The 22068-nt window shown below is 38.7% G+C and overlaps 1 protein-coding gene across 2 annotated transcripts; it reads left to right on the top strand.

The window, feature by feature from the left end:
- Window positions 1-736: 736 nt before the first annotated feature.
- dtx2 (deltex 2, E3 ubiquitin ligase) lies at window positions 737-20888 on the top strand. Of its 2 annotated transcripts, XM_042499116.2 has the most exons (9): window positions 737-1344; window positions 3263-3851; window positions 6730-6788; window positions 10771-11001; window positions 13155-13222; window positions 13429-13596; window positions 15834-15995; window positions 17608-17697; window positions 19373-20888. In XM_042499116.2, exons 1-9 carry the CDS (start codon window positions 1035-1037, stop codon window positions 19625-19627), a joined length of 1932 nt encoding a protein of 643 aa, XP_042355050.2. In that variant the 5' UTR covers window positions 737-1034; the 3' UTR covers window positions 19628-20888. The 2 variants fall into 2 exon arrangements, with proteins under 2 accessions (XP_042355050.2, XP_042355051.2); XM_042499117.2 differs by lacking the exon at window positions 10771-11001 and having other exon boundaries at window positions 738-1344.
- Window positions 20889-22068: the final 1180 nt, after the last annotated feature.

Genomic DNA, 22068 nt, shown 5'->3' with positions numbered 1-22068 from the left:
TAAAATACTAATACTAATTCTAATGCTAATGATGATATTATTATTATTATTTTGTTAGCATTATTATTATTATTATTTTATTATTATTATTTAAATAATAGTAAACTAATTATACATCAGACTCATATATTGCTTTTCAGAGTCCCGAAAGATGCTTTACATAGGGAGATATATATACATAAAAAGAAAGAAAAAAATACACAGTCAATTCTTTCATATAGTTAAAAAAAACAACTCAGCTTAAAATTGTGATATTTCATCAACTATGACTTTGAATCGTTTAAAATGTTGCCAGAAATTAACTGTTTGCATGAACTATCCAGTATGCATGACTTGAGCATTTTCTTTAAGCTCCAGATTTCATCTTAAACTTTTAACTTTCAAACATCAAAGGGCACATTTTAAAATCTAATAATGTATTTGTGATGAAGGGAGGCTCAAAGAAAAATATAGCTTCAGGAGGGTTAAAAATAAAGACAAAGTGACACCCCAGCCACCCCACTCTTTTGATAAATAAAGAGCAGTCCCTAAAAAAGCTTGACTGTAAGCCTACCCATGTTTATATGTGAAATAAAGCTTTAAAATGTTAAGGCATTAATACTGTGTAAACAGACAGCGAAATTCTAAATCACCATCACCAAAATTTCCATAAATGCGTCCGTATCTTGCATTTACACACTTAACAGCGTTTAAAAGTTCCTATCTATGGTTGGTTCTCATAAACGTGCCTTGAATTGCGATTTTCCCGACGGTCCCTGAAGGCAGCCGCAGAGGAGGAAGGAACCCTGGCAACGCTGTCACAAAGCTAACGGTAACCGTGTTCCTGCTAAGCCCCCCTGGATGCTTCAGCTTTGTCAACATGCACTTAAATGTCCACCAAGGCTTTCTACCGTTTGATCTCTACTTCCCCTGAAGCGTGTTAACAAATTCACAATGGAGTTTTTCAACGAGCCGAGCTAGCAGACCTTTTTCTCCGTCGTAGCCACAATCAGTTGACCAGCTAACCAGAACGAGTTGTTGTTAGCTCGGTGAATATGGCGATTGTGTCTGGCTCCTGTGCCAGGGTAAACGGGTCTAGAAATGGGCCGTCTGTATCAGCTACTCCCTCCGGATCCGTTGGACAAGCTCAGCCCATGATAGCGGTGTGGGAATGGCAGGACGACTTGGGTTACTGGCGGCCTTACAGCGGCCAAGTGAGCGCCTACATCGAGCGGTGTCTGACACCGCGGGGCCAGAGAGGAGGAGGACCCGGCTCAACGAGCATCTGCCTCGGACAATCAGACCCCAGCCTGTCGCCTTATCTCATCGACATACCGAGCTTAAAACAGTTTCGACAGGACACAGGTAAAACACGATATGACATTTTATACTCCCGCATAAACTTAACGTCACATTATGAATGATTTTTTTGACGTTATGCCTCGAGCCGTTACAGTTATCAGGCCAGGCTAACAGATAGCTAGCTGCTTAGCTTTAGCTCACTGAGGCGCTGTTGTTTTGATGAGTGTTTACATAGCTACAAGCTAAGATTAGCAAAGTAGGCTATCCAGGATTGAGTTATGAAATACAGCCGACTTTCATAAATGCTTTTTTACCCTCTAACGTTAGCTAACGTTTCCATTTCTACATTGTTGACGCTTGTAACATTGTTGTTTTGCCTCTGTGCTCACTTGATTCGTGCTAACTAGTTTGAATGAAGAGCAACAGAGCTTGCAAGTTAAAGAAAAATAATTGTTATGACACACTTGTAGCAGTGTCAGTGCTCTTCTAGATAATGCAAGAAGTACAATAAAGTAGAAACATTAGCTTGACATCTGAACTGGCTGCCCTTAGAGATAAGCTTGCACTAAGGCAAGGATTATGATGTTTACAGTATTGACTAGGGCCGTCAAACGATACACTTTTTTCATTCGCGATTAACCCCAGCATTTATATAGTTAATCGGAAGTAGTTGCATCTTTAGCACATGTTTTCGATTCCATCATTTAACGTATCAAAACAAATCAGTTTTAATGTTCTAACTGACAAGAAAGCAGTTCTTACCGGTTCTTGATTAGGAATCAAATAACAACAAACAACTGCATGGGGCCAGCATTAAGTGGGCATTTCTGTAAAAGAGAGACTTGTGGATATCCATAGAACCCATTTGCATTCAGATATTTTGAGGTTAAAGGTCAAGGGACCCTTGTGAAATGACCATGCTGTTTTTCCATTGCCATAATTTAGCCTAATTTTGGGGTGTTATTAAGTCCACTTCCTGAGAAGCTAGCTTGACATGGCTGTCTAGTTTAATATGATACCAATATCATTACTCTGTCTTCAAAATTCAGCCTGGTACAGCCTCTCAAAGACAGGAATTAAAAAAAAAAAAAAAAGCATGGTATGCACGGACCTTAATCATATCACGATTAATGCATTTACGATTTAAAAATAAGGTTTCTGAACTTGGCACTTGTATGTGTTATGGCCCCACATTGGGATTTTGGCTCAACACATGCTTTTGGTCTTACAAATGAACTGATCATTCAAAACATTACAACCAGGTGAAGTGAGTAACATTGATAATCTTCTTACAATGCAATGTTCTGTGTTGGATCTTCGCATTCATGTGGGCGCCACCTGACATGCTGTGCCCACCCAGATGCCGTTTCAGACCAAGGAACAGCTCATGGCAACGGCATTCCCTGATCACAGTGGTCCCCCAGCAGGACAGTGCACCGTGTCACACCGCAAAAACTGCACAGAAAAGGCCTGAGGAGCATGACAAAGAGCTCAAGGTATTGATCTGCTCTCCAAATTTCCCAGATCCTGATCTGATTGAACATTCATGGATGTGCCAGTACCCCAGAGGTACCCCTGATCCACATTGGGGCCTTGTTGGATTGGATTTGGCTCTGACTTGTCAAAGCTGGATTGAGATCTGAGGAATCTGAAGGCCAGGTTAACACCTTAAGCTCTTTGTAAAGATCTTTGGGCCATTTCTGAACTGTGATGTGGTGTTGCATGGTGCATTGTCCTGCTGGAGGGCCATCGGAGAGTGCCGTTGCCCTTATGGGAGGTACTTGGTACACAACGATGGTTTGAGCGTGTCAAGTGGCATCCACACAAAAGCCAGGACTCAAGGTTTCCAATCAGGACATTAAACTGTAACAAGATGATCATTGCTAATCACTTTTGCTGCCGGTGGTTTAAATGTTTTAGCTGATCGGAGAAAGGCTTGGATGATTAGTATATTCAATAAAAATCATCTCTGTATTTTCAGGAAAGACACGGTCAGTTCGACGGTCCCTGTTTGCCCAGTCCTCGGGCCTCGGCAGTGGTGTTTATTGGGAATGGCTCAACGATGAAGGAGGATGGACCCCATATGAGACCCGAACCTCTATCCTTTTGGAGCACAGCTATCAGGCCCGCCAGGGAACGGCAGACTTGGGCCCCCATGGATACAATTACATAGTGGATCTCACCTCCTTGGCCCAAGTTAACAAAGCGACGGGCTTCAGACGGCAGGTCAGACGGCAGTGTAACCTACCCTACCCACTGGCCTCCGCCGGCCCCCCGGCCATCCCCTCGGGCCCTGCCTGCTCCTGCCAGCAGTGTTTGAGCCACAGCAGCACAGGACCCATGCCCAGCCGTTCACGACATTCCTTTTCGTCGGGCAGTCTGAACCGACCCAGTCTGCAGGGGACAGGAAGGGCTGCAGCTGCTCATCCCACATCTGTGTACTCGCCGTACCCCAGGAGACCCCTCTCTGTGGGGGGGATGTCCTGGGGCAGCCCCTGGCCTCCACCACCCTCTGGTAGTCAACTGTCCACACCACTACTGACCAGCTCAACCAGTACAAATGGGTTAAGGTTGGTATCTGATATTTGGATTGTGATTTGGTTTTCAGTGTTATACAATCCCGTAAGGCTAGTTGATGTGGCTCTAAAATAATATCACAGTATTTTGGGGTATTTCTGCAATGACGATATTCTTGAGGATATGACAAAATACTAAAAAATATTTTAGTTTTAATTTCAAAAACAACAATAACAACACTATTGCTATAGTTGCTAGAAATGAAAGCCTGCCTAAAAATATGCACTAAAAACAGAACAAATTATCTCTGATTTCTTAAGTATGTAAACAACAGCAGAAACTCATTCTGTATTAATAGAAATATTACAACAAAATCAAATCATGTGCAAATTGCACATCTAAACATTTGCCAAATACCTTAAAATATACCTAAAATTTACCTTTGAAGTAGCAATTTCGTCTTTAGCAATGCTTGTTGTTGCCGTGAGTAACAGTCATTATGTCAACAAGTTGAAATATTTCCATTATTTTGATATGAATTTTCTTATCATGTTATGAAATTATATGGGTTGTAGCAAACCCCAGCCAGACAATGGCTGAGTGTACTGATGGTGTTAAAAAGTTTTTATTTTCTTTCATCATCACTGTTTTTCTTACAACCGTGCCCAAAACACGCCTTTCAAAACACGCCGTCCAAACCACCTTCAGAACCACTGTAAGAGCTGAAGAAACACAAAAATAAATAAAATCATCTCTTTTATACATGAAACACAACAATAAACCATATAAAAATGTACACAAGCAAATTGCACTACTAAATGTTACTACTGCTGCAATTACACGTGTGAAATAAGCATATCGGCATCAGTGATGTTAACGTTACGGATTAAATCATGAACGACATGATATGGCACACCCCAACAGTCGGGTTGGTAAAACAGCATCACAATGACGTCCCTGTGGCTCAGTCGGCCGAGAGGGGATGCATGTGATGGGCCCCTTTCCACCCTTTCCTCCCCTTCTTCTTTGTCTTCCTGTCTGTCTCCACTTTGACCTGTCTTGTAAAACAGGAACGCCAGAAACATGATCTGTAGCTCCAAGCCCTGCAGTGGTATGTTTGCTTTGGCTCAGTTCCTGTGACTCTTGTCGGTGTCATCTTCAGCTTTCCTTCTTTTTTGTCCCTGATGGCATAAAAGTGCTTTGTAAAGAATTGCTTACTTAAGTGGTATAATGGATCTGCAGTTCACTTTCAGTTTCTCTGGGCTGTGTTAAGTTTCATTTAGTGTTTCACCGCCACCGGAAATTAATAATAGGATAGTAAAATGCTGGATGCGCACACTGTGGTCTGTGTTATGAAGCTGTTCATTTGTGCAGTGATTGCTCACACTTCTCAGTGATTACTGAAGGTGCAACTATAAACAACAAATAACCACATGTATTAAGCTGTCTAATCGAGGCTGTCTGTAATGTGCTACTAAGCTCAGAAAAGATGTTTTCTAAAAATGTTGGTTACTTTTAATACTCCATACAGGGATTTTTAATCATGTTGCAGGTTCCTTTTGACAGTAGCTTAGCTGATGTCAAGAAGCGTCATTATCAATGACACATTTCCTCCTATTGTGTTACTGTGTCTTCTTATTTGGCTTGTAAGCGATCTAACGAGTTAAACATCTGCACAGAGATTTTTTTTAAAGTAATTTGAATGTTGTTTCATATGTCTGCGTTTTTTCAAGCCGATAACATTTTGCCATGTTTTTTACGCTTGTGTGGTGTTTTGGCTTCCCTGATCACAAAAATAGATATAAACAGGAATAGTGTTGAAACACTTGGAGGATGAACTGATTAGTCGATTGATAAAAATGCAGACAGTTATTTTGGTAATGGCCTGATTATTTAAGTCTCTGTTTTCTCAGTTCTAATGATTGCTGCTTTTCCCCATTTTACAGGATTGTAAATTTGTTTTTGACTCTTTGTCAAATGAAAAAAGCAGTTTAAAGACGTCACTTTAAATGCTGGAAGATTCTGCTGGCCACTTTTCACTGTTGTTCAGCATTTTGTAGACTTAACTGTTTATTCAAACAATCTGTTGATTATTTTCTTGATTAATTGATGAGTATTTTAGTCTACACAGTGTTAGAAAATACTGTAAAATGTTAATCACTGTATCCCAAAACCCAAGATGACATCCTGAAAAGCCTGTCCACAACCTGAAGATATCTAGTTCACTGTCAAAGAGTAAAGAAACTCGATGAAAATATTCACATTAAGAAGCTGGAATTAGAGATTTTACTTAAACTCAATTAAAGAAATTATTTAAACCGTATTTGCATTTATATAGGCTAATTAAGAAAAAGATACTTGCTGTTCGTGCGTCAATAATCCATAATATTGCCGAGCAACATATTGCAATACTATGCTGCATGATTTTTTCCCTCTTTCCTAGTTCCAGCCCTAAAACTCTATTTGGTTTTAAGCTCCATTATATGTCAGTACTAACGACTGCAAATTTATTTTCCGTGAAGGCTGTTTTGCAAAGTAAGCAGATTCGTTGGGCGCATATTCATCAATAAATGGGGTGTTGAGTCACGCTCGCTAGTTGCATCACACTCATGCAGTCAATGTTAAGTTGTTGTTAATCAATCTCAGAACCTCCCAGTTATTTACTGGCCAGTCTGGATGTGGTTGCATTTTTTAGCTCCTTAAGTAAAAGGTAAATAAACCTAGCAGTTAATTCACAGGCGGGTTTTTTTATTTTCTCGTCTTGATCTGGGGCCAAAGCTATTCCTAATGCCACTGTGGTTAAATGTTCTAATCCTGTGAAGTGGATTGGAAACTGAAATCGTTTTTAGTCTTTGTTTTGCTCTTCCTGCCTGGCTCATTGTTGCTGTTTTTACTGACTGACTGTCCCTGTCCTTGTTTCCTGTCCTGCAGTGTTCCTTCCATCTCTGTGCAGCTGAATGGATCGACCAGTGTAAGCTCTGCCCTGGCAGGTAAACGGGTCACTAACCATCCATCCTGACTGTTACTTCTGCTCTGTTCTGCACCACACTTGTGACTTGGCTGCAGGTTTCATTCAGTACAGTGTTTGAGGCTCATGTGCTTTTTTCTCTGCGTTTGCCATGTGAGTGTCAGTCTGTTAAGGAACAGCAAAAAGCTGGAAGGAGGGGGTTAAATAAATAAAAATAGTACACTCCCTAACTTAAAAAAAGGGGAAAACGATGTCGCTTTTATTGTTTAAACCATCAGAGAGAGGCTTCTATTCAGCGAGAAACAAAAGTGATTTTATCCTGTTACAACACAGGACATTAAAAAGCAGCCTCCACACAGGCTTGTTTTTATGAGCCTACACAAGTTTCTTCATGCTGTACAAAGCATTTGGCCCTGGATTCAAAAAAGTGATTGACTGTAGTTTTCAGTCTTTATCCTGTAAGACAACTGCTGTCCCACAGGTCCACCTGACTCAAAGCTAAAACACATAATAGAAGGGACTACGACTGACAGATGCAGTACACCTACGTAAGTGGAATACATTAACTCAGCAGATCTGCATTTCAAATAACTTAAATTATGATGATAAAATATAGCTGTGATCCTGATCACCAGAGGTTTGGACTCCAGTCACATTACTTGGTCTGCGGTCAGACTCAAATCCCAAATTTGATTACTTTAGACTCAACAAAATCAAAAAACACTCGCAGCTCGACTTTGACTTTAACACCAGTGACTTGTAATTTCCTTTTGAGCATTGGACCCCAAAATACCTGATACCTTTGCACAAGCCCACATATTTCAAAATATGTTATTTTAAAAATGTGACACAAATCAATTAAATCCTTAATTGCATTTCAGCAATTATTGTTGAATGTTTTACATTTTTAAATCCAAAGATACCTGACATAGGCATCAATGCGTATTTTGGCTTTTTCCTCTCATCACATTGTCTGCATGCTTCTTGTGCCTTATAGATTAATTCAAGGTTTTCATTTTTTTTATAAGGTTTTCTTTTAGCCTCCTTCTATCCTCAAACATGCTTGTTTTTAGATTCCTGTTTTCCGAGCTTTCCCTCAAACACGTCTGCATTCTTCTCCATAAAAGGAAACATTAGGCTGAACACAAAATCAAATCTCAAGTCTTCAAATTAAAACAGTGTGCCTGAACTTCCATAGAAACTATTCCTAATGCGTCGCCTGTTCATCACGTCCAAATCACTAGTTTCATCATGATGCAAAACTTTTTTTTCCCCATCATTTCATCATGTTTAAATATCACTCAGATCTGACAATGAACGTCAGTTTAATTCAGGAGGATTCACGTTCCCACTGAGTGACAATAAGGCAGAGCTATTTAAAGAGCTCAGTTATTCCAAGTGTGTATATTTATCAGATACATTTACAGTTTGTTTTCACTTAGTTTTTTTTGGTGAAGCAGAATATTATATTAGCTCAAGATGATGGGCAACTGAGGTAATAAAAAAATAAAATAAAGCAAATCTCAATAGAGGTACTCAACAGTGAAATAATTTATGGTGATTTATTCCTTTTGAGTAAATCATGATAATACCACTGACTTAATTTGGATTTTGTATTCTCGGTGCGCTGAGCTCTAACACTGTGGTCACCTTGTTACTGTCTGGGGCTCATTAACACTTCTGAAGCTTGTTCTCTGTGTAACCTGTGACCTGTCCGATGTAGCTGGTGCACTCACATTCGCTTTTTAATCATGACGAACCAGTTTGAAATTATTGCATACAAGGCCACTAATGATTATCTTAAAAATTTCACACATGTAATCTGGTTTCCTTTTTCGATGACACATGGTCACATATATATATAATGCTTTGATTTTCCCTGCAGTTTTTAAAAAAAAAAATACTATACATCATATAGCAGGTAGGCAAGTTGTTACATTGACATGCAAAGTGAGCGCTCCCTCTGTCTTTTTATTTATTTTTTCTGCTGCACACTTCTCAAATTATGACTGCCTTTCTTGGCTGTGATAAGCCGACTGAATCAATACAATCAGCCCGGAGGAAACTGCTGGACCGGAACCTCATTAGTGCAAAGCACCGTACCATGACTTTGGTGAATCATTTCAAATGGAAGGCCAGTCATGCGGTGTCTTCTCCAAATGTACAGTTTTAATGATCATGAGTCGGTAATGAAAATTAGCAGTGCATCAGCTCTTTCTTTGCACTTTGTTTAGTTTGCATTTTCAGTATTAGACGCATACAATAAATACTTTGGCTTCTGTTACTGTTAGAGGTCGAATTTACATGTTCAGGAAGGTTCATTAGGTATTTGCTTTAGTTAACTTTTTTCTTAAGTGTGTGCTTTAGTTAAGTTTTTCATAAGCAGGTATTGAATAACATTTGGTGACTGAATCAGTCTTACGTTAATGTCATTGACTATGTTTACATGCACACTAATATTTCACTTTTATTCTGAATTTGATGAGTCACATAATAAGCATATTCCATCTGGATATTCTGAATTCGGCCTTATTCCAAAAGGCTTGTAATGTAAATATTAGTTAGAGGTATTTATCATGTGATCAATTTTTAACACAATTGTAATAATGATGTAGCTTTTGCATTTTTTTAAGCAGAAGAGCCTTACAGGGACAGGGGTAACAAATGGTTATAAATTGGTTAGAATACATTTCTAACCTGTCTCGCATCGTCCCTGATAAATAAATAAATAATGATACATTTTGACATGAAAGACATTATGTTAGGGCACGTTATCTGAGTATGCATGGTAAGTCAAATTAAATATTAATGGAATATTCATTTTAATAGCTGTAGAACAGATTCAAATTAATATTGTCTTTTTCACTGTAAACATTTTATGCATGTTCATTCACAGTCAGTGAGTGTTGCCTCTAATTTTTCAAACTAAAAAGTATTGCAACTATTCTGGTAACATTGTCAGGTTTTGGCTGCCCAAAAGGTGGGCTGCAGCTAATTATTATTTTTATTATGGATTAATCCGCAGATTATTTTCTCAATTCGACGTTTGGTCTATAACATGTCAAAAATTTGTTAGAAATGTCCATCCCAGTTTCTGAAGTCCAGGGTGATGTCTTTAAATGTCTTGTTTTGTAATTCAAAGTTTAAATATATTCTGTTTAGTATGATATAACACAGAAAAAAATCCAGAAAATCTTCATATCTGAGAGGCTGAAAACAGTATTTCCTGCAATATTTGCATGGAAAAATTATGTTAATGATTGAATGATTACCAAAATAGTAGTTGGTTATTTTTCTGTTGATCAGCTAATTGATAAGCTGACAAATCATTGCAGCTCTACACACAAGCAAGCTACTTCTAATCTCACGTCGTCAGTTTGGGGAGAGAAACAGCCCACGCTGTCAAAGTAACTTCATGTTCAACTTTTCAACAGTGAATGTTCTCTTTCCTTTCTTTAGAAAGTACATCGTGTTGCTTTAGATGATCATGCTAATAAATCTTAGATCTGCAACGCTGTGTCTGCACTGCCAAGCTGTTCACAAGATTGTGCTTGTCATCATGTAAACCATTCCTCATAGTCTGCTGATTGATTGGTCTGACTTCCAACTTCTGAGCGCCATCAATTCTCAGTGGATCTTTTCCAGACTCCCAAGATAACTTGTGCTTTTCACTTAGCTCGTGAGATTAATGCTAGCTTTACAACTGATTGCAAAAACAGCTTCACTAATTAATCAAAAAAGAAGAGGCAAATAAGCGGAGGCCTTGTGTTAAACATGATCAGTTTGGGTTTAAACTGAAAGTACTTGCTGCTGTGTGAGACTCCAGTGTTTGTGTTTGAATAAGCGACACAGTGGGAACATCAGTCGCTGCTACATTTCTCATACCTTTGATTTGTTCCTTTCTACTCCTGCATATCTCCACTTGCTCTCAACCCTCACCTGCCCCACTCTGCCCCGCCCCATCCCGCCTCAACCCGACCCCACCCTACCCCCCCCTGCTCCAGGCATGGCCTCCATTTTGATGTCAGCAGTGGGACTCGGCGTGCACTTCACCACTGCCCCCCTCCCTCAGCAGCAGCAGCAACAACAGCAGCCGCAGCAGCAACCTGCTCCTTTCTCTCTTCCTCCTCCTCTCCTCCCCCCAGCCAGCAGGCCCAGCAAGCCCCACAGCAGCAGCAGCAGCAGCAGCAGCAGCAGCAGTACAGTTAGGAGAGCAAAGAGGCAGCACAGGAGAGGTAGCTACCACGCCACCGGCCCTTCCTCCACCTCTTTTTTTCTCCATTTTTCACTTTTGGTCCACTTATCATCACCACAGGCTTGAGAAACATTTCATCCAGCATCAACTCACTTTCATTTGTCTCCATACAGTGTTGTTCACACTACTCCACTTGTGTGTTAGTTGGAAAAAAGTGCTGCTGCTTTTTTTGTACAAATAAGGAGATTTCACAGACCAATGTGCTCTAACCTCGGCCTGTCAGATTCAGCCTCTCTGCTCTCAATATCAGCTGCTTACATGCCATGAAATGCTTCTCTTTAGTTAGTTTTAAGCTCTCAAAGATGTAACATGCAGCACTTTTTTTGCACAAGCTTCTCCTTGACCATCTAAATCGATAAATGTTACAGGATTTTTAGAAATACGGAGTGCAAACCCTGCCATAAGCTGTGCAAACAGAATTAACAAAACTTCAGTCAGATGCTGTGGCCTTCACAGCCTCCACATCCTAAACACCTGTTTCCCACCAGATCATTGGTCCTTGAACTGTTTCCAATCAGAATTCTTGGAACGGTGCTATTAGTGAAACCAGCCCACATTTCAACCAGTTTAACGCGGAACCATTGTAAACAAGTATGTGCCATTAACGGAGGGCGCTGCACAATGCACAAGAAAATTAAACATTAGTAGCAAAATTGCAGATTTATAACCTGCAAACTTTTGATCTTTTATGAGAGAGATCTGTTTTTACCCAAAAAACATGCATGAACCAACTGTTAATGAGACCACTGCACAATCTGTTTTTGCTCAGTGATTTCTCCATCCTCTTTTTCCAGCCTGAACAATGACACGCGCGCTGATGTCATCATGTTTGTACTTCAGGTCAAGGAAAACCTGACGTTTTTTGGTTCTGGACCAATTTAATTATTTATTTTTGGTCTAAATGCTCTTAATGGTTCAAAATTAGGTGCAAGAACTGAAAAGAAATTGGCTTTATTTCGCTAAAAAAAGAGGTAACAAAGAAATCCCAGGAGCCACTTCTGCAGTATAGAGCTAGAATGATTTGTCGATCAAATGAATTGGTCGCCGGGTCGTCAGTTCTCAATTGACTTGTCTGGTTATATAGCGGTAAAATAAATAAAAATAGGGTGTTATTTTGCTTAAAGATTTGTCGTTTAAGTAATTTTTCAAGCAAAAAAAACATGACTTTGATGGTTCCAGCTTACATCTTAAAAGGAAAAAATAATAAAAAGGATTGCAGAAGTTGCAGCAGTAAATCAAACTGAAGACATCTTGATATTTACTGTCAGATGTGGTGTTTTATTAAAGGGGGTTTGCACATACATGATACTGTTGGCCATTGAAAAACAACACAGTATGTGTTGCACAGCTCAACTGATTAAATTCCAATAGAAATATTAAGCTTCGCTTCATTGCCGCCTCTTTATTTCTGCCTGATTTTCGTCTCTCATCTCTCTATTGTCATGACCATAAATTACACCTCCTCCACACTTATTGTCTGCTACTTTTAACTTGACATTCCAGCTCTTGCAATCAACAGGGGACATGTCAGACACAAAAAGCTTTACACAAAGTGTTGATGCCCACAAACTTATCAGCGAATATATTCTTTCTTATTTCTCAGCTGGGAGAAAACAGCCTCCTAACCTTTCACAATCTGGATTTAAATGGAGCTGTCCTTTGCGATAAACTCTAAGACATTTTAACATTTAATTAGCCTCCAGAAATCTGCTTCCTAAACAGACTTGACGCTCACGTGTGTGTGTGTGTGTGAGAAAATATGGTACATGCATTAAGTATCTGTATCCATCCCTCATGCTGCCCATCATGTGAACACTGTGTGCTTCTTTCTGTCATCATGCGTTCAAGTTGTCTCTGTGCCTTCATGTGTTTGCATGTTTTGTATCTTGTGCAGATTTATTTCTATGTAGCAGATGCAGAAAGAGCCGAAATTCAGAGCTTATGCGGCTAATGTTTGACTGAAAATCTAAAATGAGGTTGTGAATTATTTGATGTTGTGAAGAAAATCATTTCCTTTCATCTCACCAGAGTCTCATCTTTTTGTGTGGCAGTTTGTTGGAAATCACCGTTTTAGTGTGTGGCCCGTTGCAGCTCATTCATCTCTCTGTGCTCTCTCTTTTATCCCTCTTTTAGCCTCAGCTCAGAGACCCGAGGAGGTGATTCAGCGCTACATGGAGGTAGTTGCCGGAGCACCAGATGAGGTAAATGTTTCATGGTCAGGTTTTTATTTTCCTCCCAGATGTCGCATAACTACAAAGTTTCAGTTTTCAAAATAAATAGAGAAATTTTGACAAAGCATTTTGCAAGATTGTTCATATGGCCGTATGCTGTTTCTGGCCTTAAGCGAGGAATCAATTTTCATTTTGCAACTCTGACACTAAACACGCATTTCCCGGGTTTCCCTCAGGACTGCATTATCTGCATGGATCAACTGTCCAATCCGTCCGGCTACGAGACACCGTCCACAGAGGAGGGAGGCCAGAGCATCCTGCCAGACACTGTGGGGAAATTCATCAAATGTGGACACACCCTGCATATGCTCTGCATGCTGGCCATGTACAACAACGGAACGAAGGTACACAACTGTTACTGGCAGCATGGAAACTCGTTCATTTATGACGTGGACAAAATGTTGACAAAGTTAGATTGTGATTAAAACCAAATACTTGTACTATTATATACTTTATATGTACAAATTAATCTGCCTTGAAGTACAACATGAACGCAACAGTTGGACTGAAGTTAAAGACACACAGGGACTGGCGGTGTTGCGTAAAGGTGAAATTATACATCATTAGATTAATAAGGAAAATTTCGATGACATTCTCTAGAATTTGAACACAGAGAGCAGAATAGAGCTGCTATTCGATTATTATTTTATTTTCTATTTTGTTATGCATTCTGTGCACTAAATTTTTATCCTTATTTTATCTTTTAGTAGTATTATCAAATGGATTTTATCCATTTGAAGATGCATTGTTGTGTATTCTGTTCTGATTTTATTTTATTTTTACATGTAGGCTTTATTATGCCTTTTTGGTCTTTTATGTGTTTTGATGTGAAGTGTTTGGTGCTTTTAATTTCCTTCTTGTGAAGCACGTTGGGCTGCATTTCTGGTATGAAAGGTGCTATACAAGTAGAGTTTATTGTTATTATTATTATTATTATTATTACCCATTAGGGGGCCGTTTACATGACAAGGGTTCTCGCGTGAAATGTTAAACTTTTGTTGTGGTTTGGCTTTTCATTCACACAACGGCGTTTTATTTTTAAACGCAAAGGAAAGACTTTTCCGTTTTTAGTAGGGCTGTTCTCGTCTACACGTGGCCTAAGAGGGACGCTGTGTACATTTATTCACGAGGAGCAGCGTAACCTAATTGATCATTTTAGAACATAAAAGTTTAGTTGTGTTTCCTCTCTCAAGTTTGTAACGACTACAGTGCACAACTCAGAAGAAAACCGTTTACTTCTCCAATTTGTCAAATCCGTCATCTGAATAAGCAGTGCACCAGGTGCAGGTGCACCTGGCTTTTAAGGGGAATGAGACATGACACTGATTGGTTTAATTCATGTTTCGCCTAAAACACCTATGATTAATTTAGGGAGTAAATACATTCCCGTTTGCCTCTTGTACCTTACTTTGGTACAACCCAATTCTTTAATTAATGAACTTAAAAAGTGCCAGTAGGCATTTTGTAAACTTTAACAGAGCCCACGCATGCCATTTACCCTGCTTTCAATCTTAACCCTTTGAAACCTGGATCAACATCACTTTTCTTGTGCTACATTCAGACGTTCAAACTTAAAGTTGATTTGATCCTTCCTAAAAACATGGTATAAAAGGCAATGAGCAAAGAAATGTCCTGCAAGATCTAGATTTTTTTCCAAAGCTAGGAAAAATGTTCAGAAAACTGTATTCATTATTATCATAATTACATAATTAAAATTATTTTACAGAATTATTCATTTTTCAGGTCAGTTCCTTGTTTGTCTCTGTTTCTGGGCTTTTTTTTTTTACTCTTCTTTCTTTTTTTTCTGGTGATGTTCAGGTATTTGTTTTTGTAACTTTTTACAGGTGTCTTGGTAATTTTTGGGTGATTATTTTTCTTATGTTGCTCATTGCCTTCTTCCCATGTTTCTGAAAGAAATCAGTGTAAAGTGTAAATGCGAAGCTGATCGCCTCCTGGCTCTGGCCACATACATCACAGATGCCGTCGTCTCATCTCACTGACAAGAAGAAAATAATCACCTTCTGATCTTCATCTGTAAAGTTCCAGTTTTCAAACTACCTCTTCTCTTGTTTAAATTTTGTATCGACAGTACACAATCCAATAACCACTTAACCACAGATATTCCACATGTCTGTGCTTATCTTGGCCAAACTAACTTCAGGTACAAAGCACCTTTCTTTTTGTATTTCTTTCTAAAATCACAGTCTGGCAACTAAAATACAACAATGTGTTTTTAGAAATAGTTGCTTTAATGTATAAAATGAATAGAGAAACTGATGAATGGTCCCATAAAATGTGAGGAAATGAGCTCCTTTCCTGCCCACAATATGTTTTTTTTAGTGTTTATTGCTTTTTATTAAACAAGCATTTACTTAAGGTGTAGTATTTATACCAAATATCAACATCATATAAACAAATGACAATCAAGTGCTGGTTGATGGAAGTTAGAGGCACGGTGACTTGTTGAGGGAAGAGAACACAAAACAAAAGTCTCATCAGCAGATCGATGAATATTTGATCAGCATGTAACCCAGTTTATATTGATCGTTTAAAAGGCTCTCTGCTCGTGTTTTCTTGTCAGGACGGCAGTCTGCAGTGCCCCTCGTGTAAGACAATCTACGGAGAGAAGACCGGCACGCAGCCCAAAGGCAAGATGGAAATTTACAGCATCGCCCAGTCGCTGCCAGGCCACCCAGACTGTGGCACCATCCAGATCATCTACAGCATACCACCTGGCATACAGGTACGTCTGCACACTGAGCTCCCGCTCTGCCAACAACGAGGAGTAGAAATCCAGCCCTGCATTTTCATTTGTTACCACTCTTTTATGTTGCAGTTTTTTTCCTATCTGGGCTGCAAAATCACAACATGAAAACAGTGTTTTTAGGACACTAGAAACCACAATTTGTCTACTGAAACAAAATTATTATTTGAAAAAATTGGGGGTCATATTATAGTTAAGTAGTCGGTACTGACAGTTCTGGCTTTTACAGAGAGTGTTGCATTATGGGTTGTTTGTAGCCTTAAAGGGTAACTTGGGTGTTTTTCACCCATGTTTGTGTGTTTAAGGGACTAATGGGAACAACAATTTTTTAAATTGGCCCAGTATTGAGCCGAATGGCTGCAGACGGCAGAGGCGAAACAGGCTGCGATGAAACCACTCAGAGCATTTGGCACCGTCAGTTTATGACCACTCAAAGTGCTTATTTTGCCTCTGACAGGCTCAGATCATTATTCTAAGTTAACAGAGTAGATTCCTGTTTGTTCAACCAGGAAAAAAGCCCCAAAATTGCTACAGCCAAACCCACCAGACTCCATTTAGATAAACAGCAATTTCAGCGTGTACAAAGTCAGCATATTTTCCCATCTAACTGGATGACTTGAGGTTTCATTTTAACCAAACCAGCGTTGCTGATTGGGGAACAGTAGAAAGATGAAGCAAGACGGCTTTTAGGAGGATTTTCTGTTTTGTTTCTGCCTGTGAGAGGCAGAGAGCTGTAGGAGTGAGCGAGAAAAGTTCAAATTATTTAAACTATTTCGGCTGTACGTGACAAAAGCAACATGTGTAAGCAAGGGAAGTAGAGCAATCCTCAGTTTCAGAGTTTCCCAAACTCTGTAACACAACATTATCTGGTGAGGAAAAGTAAAGCTTGGCAAAATGTCTGCAGTCAGATGTGACTACAGGCGATCAGTTAACGAACTTAGCAAGATCCCAAGCTAAAAATAGCTTCTTTACTCATTTTACTCATTTGTAAAGTATATTTTATATACTTTATTAATCCCAGAGGGGGAATCCAACATATACCTGTGCACGTTTTGCATCTGCAAACGTGTGCACTACTTTGCTGTGAGCGAGGAGCCGGAAGTAAATGTCTTATCACTGAAGACATCTTAAATGTGTGATGTGCATCATGGAAAAGTTTCATGTTTTACTTTAATGAGAGAAGAGGCTTCGAGGACGAGGACTCTTCTCTTTGGACAATAGTATCTCAATATAAAATTCCTGGAGGAGAAACTGCAGTCTGCACTGAAGCTAATTCACTCTCAAAGAAGTGTTTTTAACAGACTGATGCTCGGGCTCGACTGTCCTGTGTGCGCAGTGACACCCTCCTCTGTTACAGGGGTCTGTTTGTTTCTTTTTGGAAAAGCTTCATTTCTTTCTTTGCTGTAACCATGCGTGCGGATAAATTGCAGCGCATGTATCAAAAGTTACAAGAACTCAAATCGGATTTGTATTGAGCTGTTTGTCCGCCGTTATCTCCAAAACACAGTTATTAGATTATTGTATTGTTCCAACTGGTATTAAATGTAATGTCTTTCCATTAATCAGTCCGTTTTCGTCCTCCTCTCCCCAGGGTCCCGAACACCCGAACCCGGGACAGCCGTACACCTGTAGAGGCTTCCCTCGCTTCTGTTTTCTACCAGACAACGACAAGGGCCGGAAGGTAAAAAGAAAGCACACCTCGCAGCATCGTAAACAAACACTCATTTCAACCCGACCACAGGAACACACAATCAATACGTTCAGTCACATCATTACCAGACAAGCAGAGTGGAGCCAACGTGACACATCAGGTGCACACGGCTCGATACCGCCAACACAAAACGCCGCTTAACGCTCCATCAGGATTGTAGTGTTTCACCGCGATTAAATTAGGAACATTTTGTGCTCATTATAAAGTTGTGTTGTTTCCATGGTGAATTAGGAAGCTCATTTCCTGCTGGCTGGCAACTGCGGCTGCACACTTCAGCGTCTATAAATAATCTCCGATGTAATGCAGTAATGGAAAATTGGATTAAATTATTCCAGTTGTAGTGTATCTGTGCCGCAGACTCGCTCCCATCATCAGAGTCCCTGCTGGTGTGAGGATGTTCCCCGCAGAACGTGGATTTAAGAGCGGACACACAGCTTGTCCTTCAGTGTACTAAACAGTTGGAAAACACTGTTCTCTTCCATAAATTAGGATCGTAGTTTTAGGAGCGAGGAACGGATGTTCCCATTCAAATCAGCATAGCAGGATGGTCAAATTGGGCGGCTCTTTATTCCTGTTGCAACCGCTGTAACCTTCTGTATAAACAAAGCGACTGACGAGAACTCACTGAGTCGAGGTTTTCAGTAATGTTTTAACGTTTTTAAATAATCTGTTATTTTTAAATTATTACTCTAACTATTTTTCCTGTGTTTTATTGCCATTAATGCGTTTTTCTGGCCTCCATTCATCCACGATGTCTTGTCTTTGTTAGGCTTACATCTTTTTATTAGAAATTTAAGAATTAAATGGCATGATATTACAACTGTTTTTCCATAAAATTATGACTTTAATTCTGGTAACAAGACTTTTTTTTCTTTACGGAGTCAGATTTTATTGTCATTAAATTATGACATTATCCTCATAAAATGATTTTTCCCCCGTCAAAATTATGGTTTTAATCATGCCTTATTCTCCAGTTTCCCCCTCAGTATGGTCCTAAACTCTGTCATACGAAATGTCTACAAATATTAAATGTATTTTTCCTCTTTCTCTCACAGATTGGTAATAATCTTTGTATTAGTTTTTTCAAAAATAGAAAAATATACACAACTTTGAACTGTGATTATCTACCTGCCTTTAATCATCAGAGTTCAGTGAATGTAAGCACATTAGTATTTCCTATTATATTCTTATTCATGGGCAGGGGTGGGCCATTTTTTTGCCGATTGTGTTGCAGAGCTATATATTGAATGAATCTTAATAATTTTAATGTACTTAAAGTTTGCATTTTGCAGCAGTATTATTATCTAAGAAGATCAAAACATCGGATCAGGACCCGGGAAAATCAAATAACTCAGATTAGGAGCAAAATAACTAAATCTGGACATCTCTAATCAGGGCTGCAGCTAAAAATTATTGTGTAGACTAATTTAGATTGGTTTAATTACGTAAACTAAGCCATCGTGTGTTTGACCATTTCTTTTATGTTTTTATTATCCATAATTTTACTTTTTTGGTCTGTTTGCTTTTGAATAATAATTTCTGTATTTCCTTTTTTAAATGTTGGAAATAAATCAAATCCGTTAACGCTTTGTGGGTTTCTGAGTAAAGCTCCTTAATATTGGCTCCATGTCTCTTTCTTGAAAAGGTGCTGGAGCTGCTGAAGGTGGCGTGGATGCGACGCCTCATCTTCACCGTGGGAACGTCCAGCACCACGGGAGAGCCCGACACGGTGGTGTGGAACGGCATCCACCACAAAACCGAGATGATGTCCAACCTGTCGGGCCACGGCTACCCCGACCCCAACTATTTGGACAATGTTCTGTCTGAGCTGGCCTCTCAGGGCGTGACAGAGGACTGCTTCAAACCTCCAAGCGGCAGCGGCGGCGGCGGCAGCAGCTAGGTCACGGCTCCGAGCCTCGCACACTTCCACTCACTGCTGAGTTCAAACCCACCTCTGTGGCCGCGCGGAGCTCCCGCACCCTCTGTCTGTTCTTCAGTTCATTCAGCATCTACCCAAACCTCATGGAGTGAGCAAAGGGGGAGAAGTGAGCTGAAAAAAAAAGGTCTCGAGGCCTCTTTGGAAACGGTTTCTGCTCCACTACGTTCCTGCTCATCACATATTCCACGAGACTGAACTCAGAGAAAAGTGGAGCTCCTCGAACTCTGAGCCTCTTTTATCAAACCTCCACAAACCGGAGATTGTGTTTTTTTGCTTTCTTTTTTTCCATCAAGAGCCTCATCTGAATCCCCGTGTCCGGCTGCCATGACAATGGCAGCTCGCATTGGGGATAAAAATCTCTCTCATTAAGCACTTTAGTTCTGACAGTGCATTTAGCCGACAATGTGTGATTTCCCGGTAAAGGGCAGTGAACTTGTTTTCAAATTGGGAAGTTATGCAATTAACGTGTTTCTGCTGAAAACCTTTGTGTTTGACACAAAGTCACACTGAAACCTCTAGTAGCAAAGTGAATATACTATATTAGCCTATTTGATGAGAAGAGGCAATACTTAACTGATGTAAATAATAATTAAAAAAAAAGAAAAAAACGTGAATGAAACAAAAAAAATATTGTACAAAAAACAACAAACGTGTCCACAAATGCCAGTCGAGGAGAATAAAGTCGTGTATTTTTTAACATTTTAACACTAATTCTGATTTGACCATCTGTTGTTATGTTTTACTCCCTAACCTAATTTGATAAGCCGATGTCTGATGCACTCACATGGTGATTTTTCATGTTTTGGATTTGCAGTAACTGTGCCCGCCGGCATTCTGCAGACATTGTTTTCCTCACTTAGTACGTTAAAGTTTGTGTGAAGGGACAAAGGTTAACATCGTATATAGCTTGAAGACCTCAATCCTTTTGTCCGAATGGACGGGAAGGGCCGCGGAGATATTAAGGAAAAAAAAAAAAAAGACACTCCGGTTAAGAAAATTTTACAGTGTGACAATCAAAGGTCATCGAACTCGTCTTGATTAAACAAGACACTTGAAGCCGCGAAGGGCATGATAATGTTCCCGCCGGCTGCAAACTCACCTCCTGTATTCACATGCATTATTCTGCTCACAGTACTGCAGTACAGTCGCTGAACTGAGTCTTGACATGTATACAAGCAAAACTGAAAAAAGTCTCTGCAATAAAGAAATAAGGCAAAATGAAGCCTGTCTCAGTTTTTTCTGACTGATGCTGTTTATTTTTTTTATTTTTATTTAACTACTACTATTAATACTATTTTTTAATATCATATATTTTTATTAGTAGTTTTTATTTTACCATTATTATTTTACTTTTTTACTAATATTGATATTCTTATTTGTTTGGTGTACTATTATTATTGTATTATTAGTTCAATTACTTATTTCTTTTCCATTAGTTGTTTTTGTTTTGCTATTAATATTCTTTTATTTTTATCTTTATCTTTGATTAAAATTGTTTTATTTTATTGTCATTGATAGTTTTAATAATTTTTTAAACATATTACTAATATTTCATTTAGTTTTTAATAATTATATTTTATTGTTCATAATTTTTTGTTTTTATTTTCCTACTAGAATTTTTTTTTTTTTAAGTTTTTATTTTACTACTATTACTTTATTATTACTCTTCTTCTTCTTCTTCTTATTATTATTATTATTAAATTTTTTAGTAGTTTATTTTTAACGATATTATTAGTATTAGTATCCAGATCATGAAAAATGTTTCAATTAATGCCAGTAGCATTACAGATTACAGATCAACAATTAACTTGTTGGGAAGAACTTGAAAAAATGAGTTAGTGTCTCAAAATAATAAACCCTCAAGAAAAGACAATGAGAAAATAAGGATTTTCTCATTGTTTTGAGACACTAATTGATAAATAATTATTATAATAATAAATTTTATTTATAGAGCGTTTTTCACAATGCTCAAAGACGTTTAACAGAGATGAAATTACTACAATTTTTGAAGATAAAAAGGATTTTGAGATGAGTAAGTAAGTAATTCTTAAAAATTGCAAGAAATAAGATTTAGGAATTTATATACACACACATGTATTTGAAATTATGTTACAAAATTATTAGAATTTCTTGAACAAGTTTCCCAGGTCATCTCCATGCAGGTTTGTTTTTAAACATTCTTTCTTTTAATTTTTTTTCTTGTACTTTTTGCTTTCTTCCCATATTTTTGTAAGTAATCAAGTCAGATGCTTAGGTTTCAAAAGGGTTAAATCATTTTTACTTAAGCAAAAAGTAAGATTGCTTTGGTAAAAAATGTGCTCGGATAAAAATAAAAGAGATCAATTATAATGTACCCTGAGTAAACGTTACTGTGTTACATTTATAAGAGGAAGAGGACGGGC

This window comes from Plectropomus leopardus, chromosome 15, assembly GCF_026936395.1.
Source record: "Plectropomus leopardus strain MGB_pleo_1.0 chromosome 15, ASM2693639v1, whole genome shotgun sequence".
Lineage (NCBI taxonomy): Eukaryota > Metazoa > Chordata > Actinopteri > Perciformes > Serranidae > Plectropomus > Plectropomus leopardus.
Note: the sequence above shows the minus strand (reverse complement) of the source record. Positions and strands in the feature narration are given on the sequence as shown.